This window comes from Zeus faber (assembly GCF_960531495.2).
Source record: "Zeus faber genome assembly, chromosome: 19".
Lineage (NCBI taxonomy): Eukaryota > Metazoa > Chordata > Actinopteri > Zeiformes > Zeidae > Zeus > Zeus faber.
In genome coordinates this window covers 8,257,000-8,278,293 of record NC_137206.1, presented here as the reverse complement: position 1 = coordinate 8,278,293, position 21,294 = coordinate 8,257,000, and the positions used below count along the sequence as shown (strand labels likewise).

The 21,294-nt window shown below is 48.1% G+C and overlaps 1 protein-coding gene across 1 annotated transcript in view; it reads right to left on the bottom strand.

The window, feature by feature from the left end:
• ntng1a (netrin g1a) overlaps positions 1-21,294 on the bottom strand; it is a gene marked incomplete at both ends in the record, with an annotated part of 99,662 nt that overhangs the window by 8,530 nt on the left and 69,838 nt on the right. The window contains 5 exons of the mRNA XM_080020089.1: positions 2,713-2,847; positions 5,725-5,892; positions 7,590-7,649; positions 9,599-9,643; positions 13,810-13,836. Of these exons, the coding sequence (XP_079876215.1) occupies positions 2,713-2,847; positions 5,725-5,892; positions 7,590-7,649; positions 9,599-9,643; positions 13,810-13,836 (435 nt within the window). The remainder of the gene's footprint in view (positions 1-2,712; positions 2,848-5,724; positions 5,893-7,589; positions 7,650-9,598; positions 9,644-13,809; positions 13,837-21,294) is intronic.

Below are 21,294 nucleotides of genomic sequence, written 5' to 3'. Positions count from 1 at the left end.
GTTTCCCAGCAGAACATTGCCCCGAGCATCACACTGCCTCCCCACTGCCATCTCGTCCCCAGGTAAACGATGCACATGCACCCGGCCATCCACATGATGTAAGAGAAAGCATTATTCATCAGACCAGGCCACCTTCTTCCATTGCTCCATGGTGCAGCAGACCTGCCAACCTGCACGCATTTTGTGTGCCAACTACGCAATTCTTAGTCAAAATACGCAGGTACGAAATGCTAGATGAAACTACGTGACAACAATTTTTTTTTTAAATATATATATATATATATATATATATATATATATATATAATTGTAATTTAATTACGGAAAAACAAACAATCAGTCAATACAAAACAATAGCTTACATTTATTGGGTATTTAAACTACATCCCTAGGATTGGACCAGATGCTAAGACCTGTGGTTCTATAGTCCCTCCCTCTCCTCTCACTCAACATCCACTGATACACAACGCACTGAGCAGTGCTTTATTATGCACCGACGCTGCATGGCTGAGGTAATGGGAAGTGGGGGAGTAATAATCAAGCACTAAATGTAACCGTAATGTTAACATGTAAAACGTGAGATGCACCGATCAATCGGTGACAGGGATTGGCCGGTTTCTAGCTTGTGTCAGATACATTTTCCGATACAGTGCTCATGTACTGTACTGGTAAAAATGCTCCAATACTCAAACCCGATACCAACGTAATGTGAGGTAGTTGCGTAGTTCACGCTCAAAAAAGAGAGCTAAAGAAAGAAAATGTCAGCTGTTTGGAGGTACTCCAGGGTAAATGAAAAAGATTAGATTAATTATTTATTTATCACCTGACAATATTCTAACATTGTGCAGAAAGTGAAAGAGACTTTCATTTGAAGTTGAAGTGGACATTTCCATGTTAGTTATATGTTGGGTTCTACTAAAGCTCAGTGAGAGTTCCAGGTTGAATTATACTGAAACTTGGTGACAGTTCATATTCAATTTTATTGGAACTCAGTGACAGTTTCATGTTCTGTTATTGTTCCATAGTGAATTATGAGCATTAATAAACAGTGTCAAAATCAGCAATCTCACTACTGTGGTAACTGAAAATTGCAGTGGTGGTCCGTATGTGCAGATGTTCAGATCACATGATGTATTTATCATTGACGTACAGCAGGTTGGAAATCAGAATCTGCAGGTCGGACTTAAATAAATCAGAAACAGGAATCGACCAAGAAAATGACAATGGGTGCATCTCTAGTTGGTAAACATGTTCAGTAACATTATGAGATGATGCATTTCAAGGGGTATATCCTAATGATATGAATACGTATACTGTATACAGTTAGCTGTAGTAGCTCACATAGGATGTGATGAGCCTCGTTACCAGACGACTACGGTGTGAATAACTGATGGAGTCAATTAGCTGCAGTCACTCAAACACCACGGAGACTCCCCCTTACACTGTTGTGGTACTCAACATATTTTCCCACAGTTGGCAGGTCTGGTCCAATTCTGACGCTCACATGCCCATTGTAGGCACTTTGACCCTTTCGCTGGTTCACTGGTCGTCCTTCCTTGGACCACTTTTGGTAGGCACTAACCACTGCACACCGGGAAAACCCCAAAAGACCCGTCGTTCTGGAGATGCTCTGACTCAGTCGTCTAGACGTTACAATTTGGCCCTTGTCAAAGTGGCTCAGATCCTTATGCTTGCCCATTTTTCCTGCTTCCAAGACATCGACTTCAAGAACTGACTGTTCACTTGCTGCCTCATGTAACCCACCCATGACAGGTGCCACTAGAACGAGATGAGCCATGTTATTCACTTCACCTGACAGTGGTTTTAATGTTGTGGCCGATGTGTGTGTATATATATATATAGTGACATGCGGTCATCGTAAGCAAGGTAGGAACTGCTTACCTTGTAATAGATAATTTTATTTTCACAGTGTGATAGTATTAGATTTGCACATCTTTTTTACTTTGAAAATACATAATCCAATTTATATTTGCTAAGATTACAGCACGGCACTCCACTGTATGCAGCGCCTCTGGAGCTCTAAGTGCGCTGCGCTCTCCGGAACGCTGGGCATGTCAGACAGTGGGACTGACAGCTTGAGTCAGAGCAGGCAGCAAGCCTCTCAGAAGCTGGTTGAGCGGGGTCGGCGAATGCGCAGTCTTTTCCTGTATCGGCATTAACGCAGCCTATCCCTCCTGCCCTACCTGCTTTTCTGCCTGCTTGCTTTGCTGTGTTGTGCGCATCCAGCTGCAGTGCTCCACTCTTCCATACACTGAGGTGATTTGAGCTCATCACTCCGATATTTCTATCCCACTAAGCGCGCCCAACTCAAACGGTGCATACTTTAATAAATAAAAATAATAAATCATTTGTGAAGAGATGTCCCTCCAGAACCTTTGGTATCGTCGCGCCGCCCCAACACTGATGGCGAGGGTTGTTAAATGCAGGCATAGATTAGTTTTCTCGAGGGGCTTTGCACTAGGGTCAGAACAGGTTTCAGGCCGGGTCTGTTTTCATCGAAGTTTGACATCCAAGCGCATTAGCGGGACATGCCGGTGCAGCCAAGCTAAGGATTTAGAAGGCGGCGGGTTGGGGGGTGTTAGCGGGAGGCATCGGAACACAGGGCTCGGATGAAAAGGTGGCGGAGGAGTGGTGTCAGGGTGCTTTTTTGTTGTTGTTGTCTTTTTTTTTTTTTTTTTTTTTTTTTACTTACGTTTGCAGCCATTGTCCCACAAAAAGCCGGGCAGACACTGTCGACACCTAGGCCCCGTAGTGCCTTCCTTACATTTACAAAATCCCGTGCCATTACAGCGATCACTGACTGTGCCAAAGGAATTACAATTACAGTCTGAAAAAACAAGACACACGCGCACGCACACACAAACACACACACACACACACACACACACACACACACACACACACACACACACACACACACACACACACACACACACACGCGCACACGCTAGAAGGAGGGCAGTGCTTTGGCTGGTTGACACACTTAAAATAGAGAATCTTACAGCGCGTAACGGATCCTCAAGTCGCTAACTAGCTGTTTAACTGGTTTAACAATCGACTTGGTACGTAAACTGATAAAGGAAAAAATGCTACCATTTCAAATGTGAAGACAGAATGTGGAAGAGTGGATTTGCGGTTGAACATGAATACTGAACACATGAATGCTTTAATTGTTAAACTTACTCAGCAAAACATTGTGTGTGTGCATGAGCAAATGAACGAAGCTCTCATCAGTCCCTTCCATTAAAGACGGACCTGGCTTCAATGTGCATGCTCTTCCATGGACACGTAATTCATTCAGAGAAAACAGAGACAGAAAATGTGTGAGAGAAGACGGCGGGTGGAATGAGTTGGTGCTACGGCAAAAATGGCGGCAAGACGTAAGACAAACGCTGGCATGGTGATATTTTGGACGACGTCTCTGGGGTGACAAGAATGGAACAGCGCATTGACATGGGCATTGTTGTCATATCCATTCGATTTTTTTCCACCTGAATCCATTGAGGTATTTGATCCACTAGACGCCTACGTCCATTCTGCTTGGGGATTTGGAATTTGGATTAAATATGGAAATATGCTTAAACAGTAGCGTGGTCCTGCAAAGGAATGTTTGAACAACGTTTGATCTTCCTATGACCCCCCCCCCCTGCCCTTCCCCTATTTTCACGCTTGCGCCACAGGGCTGGCCAGATCGCCCTGTACTTTAAGTGTACTTTTTGACAGGCTTGATGTCACGTCGCACCTTTCCGTGCAGGCGGTCATGCGCTGGCTGGCCGCTGCACCCGACTGACACCCGGAGGGCTCGGGAGAGAGGGCGAGAGAAACAGAGAGAAAGGTGATGGCTAGTGACAAACTCTCGGGGCCGTGAGGTGAGAACGAAAGGTCGGGCTGGTGGGGGCCGATGGGGGCCGGTGGGGGCCGGTGGGGGCTGGTGGGGGCGGTTGGCAGGAGGCAATGTCTCTGCGACTGGCCTAATGCCTGGTGACGACTTTCCGCTGCTCTCCCCAAGGCCGCTCTGTGTATATGACATATGCGCTTGAGTGGCACCTCAGACCGTTGGTGTGACTTCTCTATGAAGTTTTTTTCTCTTTTCCATCGGGCTCTCGTGGCGTCACCGCCACAACCCCCCCCCCAGTCCCCCCAGGACTCACCAGTGCACCTGGCAGTGAACACACTGTGCCAGCGCTGTGGTGTTGGTCTTTTAAGCTTTTTAAAAATTTCAGTATATTGCCCACCAACGCGTTCCATGACAGTTGACGAAACGCTATCAATCGTGTCTAGGTCGACGCATCCTCCGCGCATAACTCTACCCATCTAGGACTAGCTCGTACGCTGTCAAGCTCACTCGTGATTTTCTTAGAATATCAGTTTTGCTTACAGAGCACGGAGAGGGCTTCCTCCCTGCACTTAAAATAAGGGAGCCAGAGAGTAATCGCAACACGGCCTACTGAGAATTGAAAGGAATTTCATTAGGTCTTGAGACGTTGTGTGTAGTTATTGCCCGCGGTGGAAAGTAAGTACATTAACAAGAACCTTGTTACTGTAAGTACATCTTTCAGGTAAGTACATTCAGTTGCAAAGACTTTCAACTTTAACTCTGCTATATCTCAAAGCAAACATCTAAACTTTTTGCTCTACTACATTTCTAACGCAGTCCTATTACTTTATTTATTTTCTTAATCAGGGACCGGATCTATCAAAGTGCTAATTTAGGATTGATTCATCAGGCCTGTGTCTTCGTGAATTACTTTGACTCCACCGACACCATTTTTACTTTTGTAAATTGTAATCAGGATTTTAATTAATGAGAGACTCGCGAACGAGCCGTTCTAACGAAAACAACATTTGAATGACGCAGGAGTCGTGAGTCACTCCGGCAACAGCATCTCGAGGTAAAAAGGCCCGATAGCCTTGAGTCACGCATGCGACTCAACTAGAGGCAATGACTCCTGAACCGGATGCCGTGAGTCCATGAGTCACGAGTCATGTGCAAGTTACACTGACTGACTCAAACGAACGAAGAGTCTGAAAATTAAAAAAAAATATATTTTTACAGAGCCACCCGTAAAGAGCCAAATCTTAAAAAAGAGTCAAACTTATCATCACTAGGTAGGTACTGTACTTTATGCCTTATTATAGGGTCTAATATATAAGGGCACTGGATATTTCAAGCACTTTTACTTTTAATACTTAAGGAAATATTTCACATAAGTAGAAATGTCAATGTGGAACTTTTACTTTGCACATTTTGTAATTTTATGTCAGGGTACTTGTATTTTTACTTGAGCAAAATGCCTCGGAAGTTCTTCCACCACTGGTTATTATGTCAGCGCATCTTTGCCCCGCACCTCATACCATTGAAAGCACCTTTCATCCTATCTGGAAGGAAAACGGGCGGCGACGTCGTCCCGACCAAACCAGGCCTGATTCGACGCAAACCGGCGTGTGAACAAACAAACAAACAATCAAACAAACAAAACCACGGACAAACATGGGAGGCCGGAGGGAGAATGAGAAATTTGGCGCGGGTGAGGGGTGAGGGATGGCGGGTGAAAGTCTCACCTACGAGGAGTCAGACGACACATGGTGGGGCCTTGGACGATAGCGTAGGTGTGCAAGTGTTCAAGCATGACTGTTGGGTGCTGATGAATGGGCAGAGGGGTTGTGAGGTGGAGGTGGAGGCGGAAGGGGGTGAGCGACTGACCTATGCACACATTTTCATCGTCCGGCTCCGCGGAGGTATTGCGGTAGAAGCCCAGCTTGCAGTGCTGGCAGTGCTGGCCCCGCGTGTTGTGCTTACAGCTCACGCAAATGACGGTGTTTAGCAGCTCGATGTAGCTGCACCGGTTGGAGTGGCCAAAGCATTCGCAGTCTTGCAAAAGATTAGGAGGAAGGACGGCGGCAGGGAGAGGGGTGAGAGAAATAGGGAGACAGAGAGAAGCCAGAGAGGAAAGAAAGACAGTGAGACAGACAGAGAGAGAGAGGGAGAGAGACGCGATGGGTTGTGCGGAGTTCGCTGTGGCGGTTGCAGTTGCGTTTGCGCGTTCGGCGGCGGAGTTAGTGACACTCGAGCGGCAGGGGGCGCCACGCGGCATGCCGGCTCTGACGATGGGGCGGCGGTGGGCTCGAGTTAAAGATGTCAGAGGGGTGGAAGGGAGGGAGGGAAGGAGGGAGGGAGGGAGGGAGGCGTGGGGGACAAAAGGGGGAGCGCAAGTCAGGACACGACCAGAGTTAGACGGTACACTGCATGAGGAAACGCCGCAGACACGAAGAGAACATTGCTCCAAACACACCACAAGTGGATGATGAGGTAGGCACCCAGATGATGGCACACAAACAAAGATGGGGTGGGGAGGCGGGGAGGGGTCACATCGGGGAAAGCCATGGACTCAAGTTCAGGTCAAACCATGACTGAGATGTGTGTTTCAAGCCAGACGTTTTCTGGCTTGAAACACCGGGGTGTAAGGGCTTGGTGTTTGTTTCATGTGGTGTCTCATTGACCGCTTGAAGTTTGCCCGACTGATGTGGTGGGTAAGCGAGCTCTGAGGGAATGGGCCACAGCCGTCTGGAATGGGATGCGTCCTGAAATACAAATCACCTCTTACTAAGTTTAGAAGTTAAAAAAAAACAAACGGTGGTTAGCTTTTTTGTAAATTTTATTTTAGATTGTACGGATGACATTCTTTCAAATTGATACATTTCACAGCTCCCTGCCGAGCGAGCGCGAGAGAGATAGAGAGAGAGAGAGAGAGAGAGAGCGCGAGAAGGTGCCATGCCCTTCTGTGCGGTGTCAGATTGTGCTAAATTAAACCACGCTAGTACACGGGGACGGGCGGGGCGGCTTGCGCATTGCTGAATCTCTTTTCCGACACAATGCCAATGCCTTGCCAGTCATTAATGGTCCTGTCTTTCTGGGGGATAAACCCTGATGCAACACCTGGCGAGATGCCCACGGCTCAGCTCCTCAAACCAGGGTTCAATCCGTCCCGCTGCGCAAGATCCGACACCGGGTGTCACGGGGCGGCCCCGGATCCGTCCCTTAAGCCTCAGATGGCCCAGAGACAGCCAGAGGGGCTTCAGGAGAGGGAGGGTGTTTGTCTCGCGTCCGAGAGATTGTGGTTATTAAGGGGTCCGTACTGACGTCAGTTCTCTCGGATTCGGGCGCCAACGCGGCAGATGGGCCGTTTCGGAAGTGACGAAGCCAAGCGGCCTTGACCACGGCGGTGTGAGATAAATTCCTCCAAATGAAGCGCCTCCTACTCTCAGGAGACAAATAATCCCTCCTTTCCGGAAATAGGTTAAGCCGGAAGTGGGCAGAAGTGCCGAAGGAGTTGAGAACACACTTATTGCAACACTTCATTTCGACAATTACCCTTCCTCTTATCGATGCCAGCGGAGGGGTGAAGAACCTAGTATATTGTTAGCTCCCCACGGCGCCTGATTTGACACTACTGCGACGGGAGGGGTGGGGAAGGGGCGGGGCGGGCGGGCAGTACATTGGGTCGTCTCTGCAGCTGGCAAGTGAAGGTTAGACAGTCGGAGAGGTTCCACAGACACTAGAGCTCCTACCTCTCTTGCTGTTTGCAACGTGGGCAGTGGGGGCAGTGGACAATGCAACCTGGGGAGCTACTAGACAAACGGAAAGGAAAGGAAAAGAAAAGAAACAAAAATACGACGTTACAATTAAACGTAGAGAATGTAAAGAATGTCAGAGGATGAATAATACTGTACATCTTACATAATGATTGATTATCAGATAAATTAATTATAAAAAAATAGAACAATAATGATGGAAAGCATTGATAAATAATAAGTGTTAGTTAAGGGAAGGCTGAACAACTGCTAGCCAATTTGGTGCAACGGTTATAATCATCTTCAACCGGTTTGGCCCTTTGAATGAATGTAAAGATCTGCAATGAACTGAAAGAAATCTACGAGGATTAAAACCATGTGGTTTTCTAATGGAGGGGGTATTGCCTGTCTGATGTCGCGACCGACCACAGAAATCATGTAATGTAGAATATTCAGATAAGGCATGAGATGTTATGAGATGTTACGATGGTACGTATTTATGGTTAGGTGAGATGTGAGAAATAAACATATGTGGTGAAAAAATATACAGTATATATATATATAATTTCAATAATAAAAAGAAAACAACGGCTCGTGTGATAAAGCAATAACAATAATCTAGAAAAGAAAACCTGAATAATTAATTAATTTGGGTCGGGTTGGGGGACAACCGTCCGTGTGGCATTTCGTCGGTGGCAACCACAGGACACGGGGGGGGGTGTGTGAGTGGTCGACAACCCGGAACGGAGACCCCGACTCCCCCGCTCACACCCCCACCCCCCCCGGATTCCCAAATCTTGGCGAAGGGGTTGAGTTATACCTCATATCTGGCATGTCACAGCAACATGGTCCGGCGTACGGTTGATGCTGAACAAACAACAGCCATTTTAAGACGTTTATTTCAACAAATACAATGTAGTTTTGAACTCCAGGTAACCAGGAAGGAGTGGGAGCGGAGGCGCTCCAGAGCGTGTGCGTGCCAGCTGCACGGGGGACGGCACGCGACCAGCGTTTGTCCCGCCTTCTTGTGTTGATGAACCTCACCAACTACTTATCAGACCTGTTCTGTCCACAGGGGTGGCCGACGACATTTCAGGCCACCCCTTAGAATCGCCGCTGTCCCCCCGATGGAATCCTTCTCCTCCTCATCCTCTCTTCCTACAGCCACCCCGCAAATCTGCGCACGGGAGCTTGGGCAAGTAATCACTCTATCACCGGACACATCTAATCCTGGAATTGATTTCCGGTCAGAAACAGGAGCAGCGGGGAAAGGAAGAGGGAAATAAAAAAACAAAACCGGTACCCCCGGTCTCCACCCATTACGTCGTGGCGGCGTGAGCCCCCGTGTGCGTGTGACGCGTGCGCTTGGCTGCGGCTAGCGGTGGAACGGGCGGGTAGCGGCGTTGCGCGTCGCATCCGCACGGATTAAGCCCAGGTGAGGCCCGACGTCAAATCTGCATTCCGGCACCGTGAAACCTCTCGTACGCCCCGCTTCCTGACGAGTGCGAATCCCTGAAAGCTCCACACCTAATTAAAATCGAGCGGGATGGTCGAGTACACAAACGCTCCAGTGCGTGCACGCCCGTGTGTGTGTGTGTGTGTGTGTGTGTGTGTGTGCATGCATTGTTTGCGGAAGAGGATATCGCACGGCGTTGCATCACGCTGCGGCAAGAGCGCCCCGGCGAGTACACGGAATTTCAATTCCCCATCGACGTTGTTAAGGACCCTCTCGAGGGAAACAATAAATAAGAACAAATGAGGATGTTTCCAAAATTCCAGGACTGGAATGGGCTTTTCAAGGGGGTTGGAGGGATGGGGTGGGGGTGTCAAGGAAGAGCAGCTTTGCAAAAGGTGCAGCACTCTTGGCGACCATAGGGCTTTTTTTCGTTTTGGCGAGCACTCTACAAACAGTTTTGTCAAGATATGAATAGGAATCTGTGAAAAGGATGAAGCATCATCTCTAACATCACCGTCATCACCACCACCACCACGTTGCTTGTGCCTACCTTCTTTTCGGTTAGCAACACCTAGGGACGAGACATTCGGCCGAACTGCATGCAATTGAGAGAAACCAGGTGTTATTCATATGGACCGGTGGACCACCGGACAAACGGATGGATGCAACTCAAAACAGGAGGTTCTAGAAGGTTCTAGAAAGGGGGGTTGTGGGGGAGGGGGGTGGGTGGAGGCTGGGGTGGGTCGGGTTGGGGGACGACCGTCCGTGTGGCATTTCGTCGGTGGCAACCACAGGACACGGGCATGTCCAGCACAGCTCGAGCGGTGGGGGGTGTGTGAGTGGTCGACAACCCGGAACGGAGACCCCGACTCCCCCGCTCACACCCCCACCCCCCCCGACGGAAATGTCAGATGGAGGATGTCTGCGCGTCACCACGGTGACCTCCGCGATGGTGGGGGTGGGTGGCTGTCAATGATAATGGAAGGTAAGGTATGACGAGCAAAAACTGCGAACAGATAGGAGCCCTCAAGTCTCCTCGCCCCACCACACCCCTCCTCACCCCTCCTCACGTCTCCTCACCCCTCCTCGCCCCTCCTCTCCCCCTCCTCGCCCCCTCCCCGCCCCTGTCAAGTCTGCTTTGACTTCGGCTGCGGCAGGGGTGAGGGGGGTTTTGTTTAATTTGTCACATTGACTATGTAATCAATATCTAATTACAGTGTATTTCTAGGGGAGGAATAACAATGAATAAATAATGGCAGTGGTTGGGAGCGGGAGTGACGGACAGCTGTGGGACGGCGCAACCGCGTGATTGCGAGCTGGTATTGGGGCTAATACGGAAGAGAGGGAGCTCTGGCGTGAAGGATGGAGGCGATGGAGCTCTCGAAATCAAGACCTCCCTCCATTTGACACTTAAATTTCTCCACGGCTTCTTACTCGAGTCCCGAGGTGGCATCGTCTGATTGGCCCGGAGGCCCAAACTGTTTCCCCGAGTGCTAACCCTTGTTTGGAGGACTTTTTGGAGCGACGACCAGATCTGAAGTGTAGGTCAAATACCCCCTGTGGAGAAGGTACGACTGGCAGGAGGCTTTTGGGGACGCGTATGATATTTCCCATTGATCTGCTTGAAAAAGTACAGCCACTTGTTGATATTTGTAAATTTTTGAGAATTAGTCTTGAGTTGTATTCGCAGCTTTTTATTTTGGCACTGCTGAGCCCCACACACACACAGACACACACACACACACACACACACACACACACACACACACACACACACACACGCACTGGTTAGTGTTTAGGCTGTGCGGGCGGGTTTGGGATGCGGGGATGAGGGGAACTAATAAAAACTGGCACGCCGGGTGGAGTTCTGAAATTAAGTGTTGCGGCTGCATGAAAAACAACACTCCAGCGAGATCTAACAAGGGCCGCGCTGCAATCACTGAGTTCCTTGGGATGAACTTCTCCCACGGTTCCCTGCCAAGCAAGGTTGCGGTTCATCGACTGTACCGTTACACCCCTCGTTTTTTGGGAATTGCGTGAAGTCAGACAAGTTAATAATCGGATTTGCTCTCTTTGTTACAATCAGACGGAATAAGCTTGCAGCAATAAGCCTTAGTTTACTGCATTGATATATTATAAAATACAGTTGTGTCTATTAGAATCAAGAAATACCAGCAAATAAGAAGCTGAAGGGGGACGCTCACCTCCCCGGACCTGTATACATGTGCGATTTCGATGTTGATACTTGGGCCATTATGGGCCAATGGGGCCATTATGAGAAAACAGCATGAAATAAACATTGTTTAATCATAAATGAAACAACTGTGATCAAGCCCGGTGTCCTCCTAAGTACCATCTAATTGGTAAAATGAGCAAATCTTTAATTATTCTGTGTAAGCGATTGATTGGATGTGCCGCATATGGCAAGTGATGTTGAATTAATTATTTTGTTATTATGGGGGAATATTTAGGTAAGGACAGCTAAATGGGGAGTGATGGATTTAATCAATGTGATGCCCCTGATGAATAGAAATCCAGCACTGCCATATATATATATATATATATATATATATATATATATATACACACACACATATATATATTTATTAATTTCACTTTAATGGTTTGCGTTAAAGGGATTCTGCTTGGTTAAATAAACTTGAAATAGGAATGAGAAAAAATCAATATGGAATTCAATTACCTTCAAACGATGGCGTGCAAAGGACCGTGGATTCGACTCATTATTCATTTGATCTCATTTCATCATAGACCTTTTATTTTGTATCCTATTTTATTCGCGTTATTAAAGGTACAAGTGCCACTGCAGTTGTTTACACAGGCGACGGTTAACGCTCTCGTGTTCCAGTGTTTGTGGTGCTCGGTCCCGACTCCGTGGGAGCTTTGCGTCAGTTAAAAAAAAATAAAGCGGCGCGCAGCTTCCCCGCAGGCCAATCTGGAGGAAATGTGACGACTTTGACTTGTCAGTGTGTCCTTTCTGTGTCGCCTAGCCCCAAATACACACACACGTTCACACACACACACACACACACACACACACACACACACACAGATGCTCATACACGCATCCTTCTTGCAAACATAGAGAACAGACACACACACACACACACACACACACACACACATTACTCTTCCCATCAAGCATCTGAGGGCAGCTGTCGGACATGGTCTGGCCTGACGTTTGGATGGTGTGGAAGGTATTTGATGTTCAGCAGGGTATATATAGGATGTGGACATATATAATGGACGGCATGCACACGCGTGCGTGCACACACGCACACACACACACACACACAGACACACACACACACACACACACACACAAACACACACACACACACTGATCTTCACCCAGGCCATGCACTGAGAACAGCAGGTTGTCTTGCGAGGTGGGAGGTGGGCGGCGAAGGGGTTTTTGGGGGTGTGAGTGAATGTGTTCGGCACCTCTTGGTCCCGTCGTCCATATCTGACGTCAGAAAATTTGTCAGAAGAGTCTGCTGGTTCCGATTTGTGAACGGAATTCTCCATGGAGTCATGTCATTCTGTCCAAGTGGTTTATTTTGGTGGAATGCCAAGTATAAACCAGACACATTCCACATGAGTTAGGCCCGCATTCGACCCGTCCTTTACCTAGGAGGAGCGGGCAGCCACAGTACAGCACCTCACATGCACATCTTTTGATGGTGGGAGGAAACCGGAGCCCCCTGTGGAAACCACAAGCAAACATGGGGAGAACATACAAACTCCACTCAGAGAAAGGCCTGGGATGACCAGGATTCTAACCCGGGACGCTCTTGCAGCTCGTGAGTTCAGACTCAATCGTTTTGCTTGAGTTCTGAGTTATTCAAAAGATGTGTTCACTGCCAACGAATACGAACGAGCAAATTGTTTGTCCTGGAAGTCTCGCATCGCTAAAATGGGCCAAAGAAAGGTTAAGAACCCGTGCTTTAGCATCGTCCCACAATGGGGGAGGTAAAGTAAGGGTGTTCTGGACCAGAATAAAGGGTCACAGCAACAGAAGGAGGAAGGGGGGCAGCTCGGGGAGGGTGGAGCCGGGCTGTGACTACACTTGGACCTGGTCAATACCGCTCTTCCCCGTGGCTCCTGTATCACCCAGCCTTCCAGGCAGCGGTAACCTGAGAAATGGCACCTAGCCTCGTCCTCGCTTCCTCCTCTTCCTCCCCTTCCTGAGGGGCCTCTGGCTGACGAAGATAATACCCGGGCGCGTTGGGTGGCTTATATTAAAATGACCTCCTGTGACATTATACCGCCAGAGAGGAGGCAACTGGCACTTTAATATAGTCTAGATGCCATTTATTTATAATGCATGGAGGAGAGGTAAAAATATAATAATGAAAAAAAAAAAGTACACACACACACACGGAGGCAGGCAAATGTTATCTCGCAGAGTCTGGCCGAGGTAAATTAATATGCCTGCATCGAGACAATACGGCCCCCGGTTACCGCTCATTTTCCACAACGACCCCCTTGTTTAGCCAAATAATCAGAATCAGAGATGAACGTCTGGTGGCCAAGTGGACTTGCGGGTGGTGTGTGTGGGGAGGGTGTGTGTGGTGGTGGAGGTGGGTGAAGGGGTGTGAAGGTGGAGGAGGGGCGGCGGTGAAGTGCAGGGGGTGGGTGAGGGGTGGGGGGGTGGGGGGGGGGGTTCAGGTCGACACGTAATGGCACGCGAAGCAAAGCGTTGAGCACCATAGGTTGGCTCCGTTGGAATGGTTTACTTACTAACTGGACCAATGTTATTTGGGATACCTGGAAGTAGAGAGAGAGCGAGAGAGAGAGAGAGAGAGAGGGAGAGAGGGAGAGACAAAAAAAGGGTATTAGTGCATGTGAAGGACACCTGCAATCACCCCCCCCCACACACACACACATACAGAAATGCACACACACACACACACACACACACACACACACACACACACACACACACACACACACACACACACACACACACACACACACACACACACACACACATGCATCATAGATGTCTCTGCAGTAAGACACCTCCTGTTCTGAACATGTCTGATCCCACTCTCTCTCTCTCTCTCTCTCTCTCTCTCCGTCCGTCCGTCCATTAGCCAGTCCCATTTGCCGGACGGCTGCAGAGCGGATAATACAGCCATCTCATGGCCGTGGCGACCAGATCTCACCCACGCCCTTTGGCCGTGGACATTAGGAGGTCGGAGCTTGCTTCGCCCTTCGTCCGGTTTGAACCGGAGCAAGAGGACGGAGAAGGGAAAGCTCTCTGCCCAAGTGAAAGAAACGTACCGCAACAAACACCAGCAGGGAAACGGCGGAAAGAGGAGCAGACGAGAGGGACGCTCCCCACCGACTTGTCTTTTACTTCCCCCCATTTTGTGCTTCGCGGCTCGGCTTATTTTGATCTGCTCGCTACTTAAAACCTAAAGCTGGGGAAATTCCGGAGACATCTGTGTGGGATTTGTGTATTTTATATTACTCTTTTTTTAATTAAAAAAACGTGTCATTTGCCAAAAATTTTGCGGGCAATTTGACAGTTCAGTGGTGAAAATGGCTCATGTGGTCTACATGATCATATGGGCAATACAAATATATCCTATCAGTCAAAATTGAACATAGCTTGACGTCTAGATAGAAACGATCTAATTGTTGTTCGTAAGTGAAAGAAGCAAAGAAATTCTCCTCTTATTGATAATTTATAGACGACATTGAACAACGGCGCTTTTTAATTATTCACTGTACAACGTGAATCTTTATTCTCCACGTATTGACCCCAGAAGCTTCCAGTCAAGATGAACGGCAGTACACGGACATACACGGAGGTGAGGGACACAGTCAAATACAAGTTTGCACAGAACTTGCTTATCGCTTGAAGCATTCAAACCCGACGCAGCGAGGCGAGGCAGGAAATGTGACGGTAACTGAGCGCGTGTTCAAAGAGCAGAAGGCCCTGCTCAGGCGGCTGACGAAGCAAGAATCGTCCGATTCTTATCTCCATGCAGATTGGGAGATTAGCGGCGGGAGTCCCCGCCCCCCCCCCCCCTCCCTCCCTCCAAAAAAAAAAATCTTTCAGGGTGGAGATTGTGGCAAAAATAACATTGACTTTTCGTCGCCTCGGTCTCATAATCCCGTGCCTCGTCATGCATTAATATTTTTGAGACGCGAGAGAAGGGAAAGAGAAAGAGGAAGAGAAAGAGAAAGAGAAAGAGAAAGAGAAAGAGAAAGAGGAAGCAGGTGGAAGCATTTCCATTACAACAGGCTTGAAAGGCATCTTTCAAAGCCTGTGTTTTTGATAGATAGACAGATGGACTTGAAGTGTATTCTTTTGGTTCTTATGTACTTATTATGTACCAATTTAAAGAACAATAAATAGAATAAAAAAATATAGAATAAATAAATAAATAAAATTAAAAAGAACAATTTAGTATAATGATGCATAGCTTGCAGAGCTAGTTCTGTCAGACAACTGGACAGCGCCACGTGCGGCTTATTTAAGCAGCCAATCCCTCTTGCTCTGCCAGCTTTGCTGCTACTGCGTGTGTTTTAATCAAACGCTAAATAAATGTGGAGGTTACCTGAACATATCAGTGACACATCATTTCAGGTCACGCCCAGCTGCGTAATCCCCACTTCACCCTGTTGTCCACCAGCACAGATCAGGACAGCCCCAGTTCATTCATTTTTTTCTCCTCTCGTCCCTGGGTCACGACCCTAAATGCCGGCGTCCGCGTAGTTATTTTCATCTCCCGACAATAAGCAGGGGCAGGGGGGCAGGGGGGCAGGGGGGCAGGGGGGCAGGGGGGCGTCTGAGCATATGCTCAGGATCCTACGTCGGGTCATTGGATTAATTTTCAATCACCGTCATTTCCAATTCCCTTCACCTTGTGCCTGGACCTCCATTAAGGGACGCGGACGCCAATCTAATTCTGCTTCCTATCGCACAGGAAGGAGGATTGTGCTAGAGGGAGGGAGGGAGGGAGGGAGGGAGGGAGGGAGGGAGAGAGGGAGGGAGGGCTAGTGTTGACGATGGCCTCGCTCCCATTGATTTTTTTTTCTTTCTTTCTTCATGAGCCGCTGCCTCCCCGTCTCCCTGTCTCACCCTCGCTGTGGTCGCAGGTTGCCACGGCGCCGAGTATGATCTCGTGTGGACCAGGGACGGGCGCAATCTTCGAAACACGTATAGTGCACACATACACTCACACCTATGATCGCATACACACATCTGCCTACGCCTGCTCTATATGTATGCAGGACATACATTCATACAATAAAGCTATTGTTAAATTATTATTTTGGTTGTGACATCATTTTCAGTGACCAACCCAGTTCCATCCAGAGTGGTTATAGCAGGGATTTTTTTTATTCATATATTTTTTTGCTTTTTGTGATGATAATTTTTTTTAGCAACCAAAAATGAGTTTGACTTTGCAATGGAAGTTGTGATGCAATTTTGCTAAGTTTGGTGTATTTTTTGTTGCAGTAAAATCGCAGGAAATGGTGAAAATGTACGCGTCAAACGGGGAAAAATCGATTTTTCTACCGTCGATGGAGAAAGACATATTTTATTACATATTTCTGCCTATCACAGAAACAACAACTGGAAATGCTTTTGTACTTTTGTCGCAAAATAAACAAAGAAACAGAGAAATGCAGGTGTGGGGGATTCTAAAACCTCATAAAAACGAAATAAGAAAAAAACAGTGATGCCAACGTGGAACTGCCACACAGATAAATAATAGAAGAGTAATGTCTTAGTCCTTTCAATTTATTTTTCATTACCCCTTCCACCATCACACTTCTGCTTGGGTGACAGTAATAAGTCTATGAAACAAACTTCTGCCAACTCTGTCTTGTTGAAGGGGGGCGACTAGTTTAAGTGCTCTATTGATTTTGGTGTGTTGTATCACTTACTCTGTCCTGAAAGGGTCTATCCTGGGAATGATACGTGGTTCTACCTTGGTGGTATCTGAACAGGCAACCCCAGCTGCCCGGGTGCCTTCTACCCAGGGGAGGGTTGATTGCACCTGAACAGGCAACCCCGGCTGCCCGGGTGCCTTCTACCCTGGGGAGGGGTGATTGCACCTGAACAGGCAACCCCAGCTGCCCGGGTGCCTTCTACCTAGGGGAGGGGTGATTGCACTGGGACCCAAGTTTCAACCTTTTAATCTTTGTTTAGACTGCAGGGGCCCTCCTTCCAATCAGTCAACTCAGTTTTATACAGTATTATACCACCTGATTAACGTAAGAATTACGGTCACGGTTGGTAGAAAAATGACAACACGTTGAGTCATGACTCACTTAAGACCATTAGATTAATTAAAATGTAATGAATTGAATGGTTTAAAATGAGTCGTGACTACTACTACGTGACTACTACAACTTCAACAGCCGCCGCGATTGTGCGGCTTTGGATGTGGCGGACCCCGCGAGAGCCGCTTCCGCAATGTTTCTCCCGAGTCCCGTGCCGGCGCGTGCGTGTGTGTGTGTGTGTGTGTGTGTGTGTGCGCATGTGTGCATGTGTGTGGGCGCGCGTGCGTGCGTGCGCGTGAGGGATACAACATCTTATCTGCTAAATTTCCCACCGCGGGCAAAGTTGGTAATGACTTTACCGGGCTGCTATCGTTCCCGGAGCGATCCATCATCATCATCATGCAGGTGGCGTTGTCAGGCGTCAAGCGACCCCCGCCACCCACCCTCCACCCAGCCGCCCACGACCCCCAAATGAAGGGAAAAACACCGGCGCCGAGGCACCTTGATTGAATTCCTCTGGAGCAACATTATGGAACGGCTCACGTTGGGTGAAACAAAAAAAACCAAAACAAAACAAAAAAAAAACAGAGGGGGGAAACAGATCTGTATTGAAGGTGGCAAGTCGTTTCAGGTGGCGGGGAGCTGGAGTCGGCGGAGGCGGTTTAAGAGAGATTTCAGGGACGGAACGAGGGAGGTGTGTGCGGGCGGGCGAAAAACAAGACCAAAAAAAAAACGGGAGATGGAAGAAACAAATATTTGAAAGTCAAGATTGCCGCCGCAGCCGCAGAGAGAGGAGAGAGAGAGAGAGAGAGAGAGAGAGAGAGAGAGAGAGAGAGAGAGAGAGAGAGAGATGGAGCGGGGAGCAGACAGAGGAACCAGAAGAAGAAGAAGAAGAAGAAGAAGAAGTAGAGGTGGAGGTGGAGGCGGGTAGGGTTGGTAGGGTGGGAGGAGAACGAAGGGATAAAAGGGGTGAATTGAAAAAAAAAACGAGGCAGAGGCAGGAGTACTCAAAGACGAGAGCGAGAGAGAGAGAGAGAGAGAGAGAGAGAGAGAGAGAGAACAAAGGTAGAATGGAAATTCAAATAGAGGATGTTTTTGTGTGTGTGAGAGAGAGTGTAGAAGGTGACGTTTGTGTGTGTGTGTGTGTGTGTGTGTGTGTGTGTGTGTGTGTGTGTGTGCGCGTGTGTGCATGGGGGTCATAACTTGCGTGTACTAATGAGCAGTTTGTGGAAAGAAATCCTCCGTTTGCCCAGACAAGATGGCCGCCGGCAGGTAGTGAGCCAATTGCCGACGACGCAACACCCTGATTTCTATCCTCACTTGTTTGTCTTCCATCTTGGTGTTCTGACTGAATGCCTGCCGTTCCGTTTCATGGGTTGAAAAAAAACCCCCAAGAAAACAGGTGTTATCTGAAATAACAGAGCCGTACGTGTATTTGCAATGACCGTTGCGACAGACGAGGGGGGCGCGGTCAGGCGCGGCGGCGGGCCCCGAAGCTGGCTCCTTCCCACGGCGGCGAGGTCCGGGTCCATGTCCAGGTCCAGATCCAGCTCCGGGTCTTGCCGGGAGCCAGTTTTCATATCCGCCCGGTTTCCCTTTGGCGGGGGGCGGCGCGGTGCAGGACGGGGAAACGCCCGCGGACCAGCGCACGCCCCAGGAGGAACGTGGACCGATCCTTCCTTTGACGTCATGTTCACGTTTGGCCCGATAGCCTTTTTGCTGGCTGTTTAATAAAAAAACCCGCCCGCGCGGAGTTGTTTTGTGATCAGCTTCTACGTCGCCGTCCTTAACCCTGTGGCTGGAGTGTTCCACAGCTACTCATGTAAACGATCGAACAAACGGATGGATGAACCTACTTATGAGCTAAGGAACTAACTACAATTTAAACAACACCATGCTGGTAATGAGCAAATAGTTGTTAATTCAATTCAGCTGGAACAGCTCCATCTTATTTCATGCAATGCATGAAATAAGATGGAGCTGTTCCACCTTATTTAATTTGCCACTAACGATTCAGTTCATTCAGGTTTCAAGTATCCAAATACTGATGATGAATATTGCATAACATGTACACAGTTAATAGATCACCTTTTTGTTTTATATTAATATAGTATGTGTTTGTATGCGCAATTAAATCAATGGCGTCCCTGCTTGTTTGGGGAGTTTGACCCACAGTTCATGCGCCTCCCACGTGATGGTGCACGCTTAATGGACAGCACATGATAACAGTAATGCATACCATATAGCCTAATAGTTACCACCACACCTGGCTGAAAATGAACATAGCACAACTTTGTTGCCTGTTAATGGAAATGAATTTATTTTTTTCCTGTCGGTAAATATATAAGCAGACATAGATTCTAGCACAGTAGAGCAACGGGTGTATATTACACAGCCTTTTCGCATCTTCTTTATCAAGGAAAGCCTAATAATTGTAATAATATTATGATGATACCATATGGACATAGGTCACTCACAGGCCACGCTTAGCGCTTCACTCTCCTCCTGCTCCTGCTCACCCTGTCCCTCCTTGGCCTCCCTGTCGCATGCCTGCTGCTCTACCCGGCAGTGGCCATGGCCAACCACCCCTCCACCTTCAAGCTCCACCTGTTGCTCCACAATGTCGGATACTGTAGATGTGGAAGCCCCTGCAGCAAACATGTCTGTTATTTTTGCACATTTGGCAGCATCCACCTCTGGATTGTTTTTTTTTTTTTTTTGGAACCGCAACTTCTCCGCACTTTGGGCTCAGAGCCTCGGCATCCGACACGCGAAACAGGGAGAACAGAGGGGGAGGGTGGGGCCTCGTAAGAGATGTGATTGGGCCAGGCCAGTGTCAGCATAGAAAATGAACTAATGGGCCGCTGCCCCTGCTTTATGGGCCGGTAAGAGATGTGATTGGGCCAGCCCAGAGTCGGTTTAGAAAATGAACCAATGACCAAAACCAAACCAACCAGAACCAACACATTTATTTTTTTGGGCTCCAAGGTGCCTCGGCCCACCGGGAAAATGCAGTTAGTTGGGTACTGTAGGTAGGTATGCAAGATTACCTACCTACCTACAGTACCCAACTAACTGATTACTACCCAACCAACCCACTTACCCACCAAACTAACCAATGAACTAACTGACTGGCTGACTGACTGACGCACGCACGCACGCATGAATGAATGAACGAATTAAAAAAGCACAAAAAAATATGTTTTTCCTCAACTTCTGAACTTCCCTTTCACATTTTCTTTTTCGGGGGTCTCAGAACTCATCATTTGTTGTCAGATGTGTTGTTGACAGATCTTTTTTTTTCCACGCCCTAAGCCTTCCACCATCACACAAGTCTACATGTGCACAGGTCTTTGTGTGTGTGTGTGTGTGTGTGTGTGTGTGTGTGTGTGTGGAGGGGGGGGTGGGGGTGGAGGGGGGGTGTGCGCGTGTCCTCGCAACCGAGTAATCAACGTCGGAAAAAAAGCTGCACGGCTGGGTGCCACACACTGGGGGAGGCGGACAGAGGTCGTTACTGGCAAGATACAGTGTGCATGTGTGTGAATGTCTGTGTGTGTGTGTGTGTGTGTGTGTGTGGTGTGTGTGTGTGTGTGTGTGTTGTGTGCATCCGTGGCACTCAGGGCTTTGATCGGAGAGGATCCATAAAACCTCAGTCTAAAGCCAAGTCAAGCCAAGTGTTTCATAACCCCTCTCCACCCCACCACCACCACCACCGACCTGACAAGTGGATGACGTTCTTAGGCTCTCCAGGTGGAAACAAATGAGGAGTTTGTTTAAAACACACATACACACACACACACACACACACACACACACACACACACACACACACACACACACACACACACAAAATAAAGAGCGATCTTCTCAGTGACTAATTCACAATTTCAATATAATAAACCTACATATAAAATAATAAACATATAATAATGTTGTGCTAAGTGATTATTTGTGTTTGTGTGTGTATGTATATGGGTG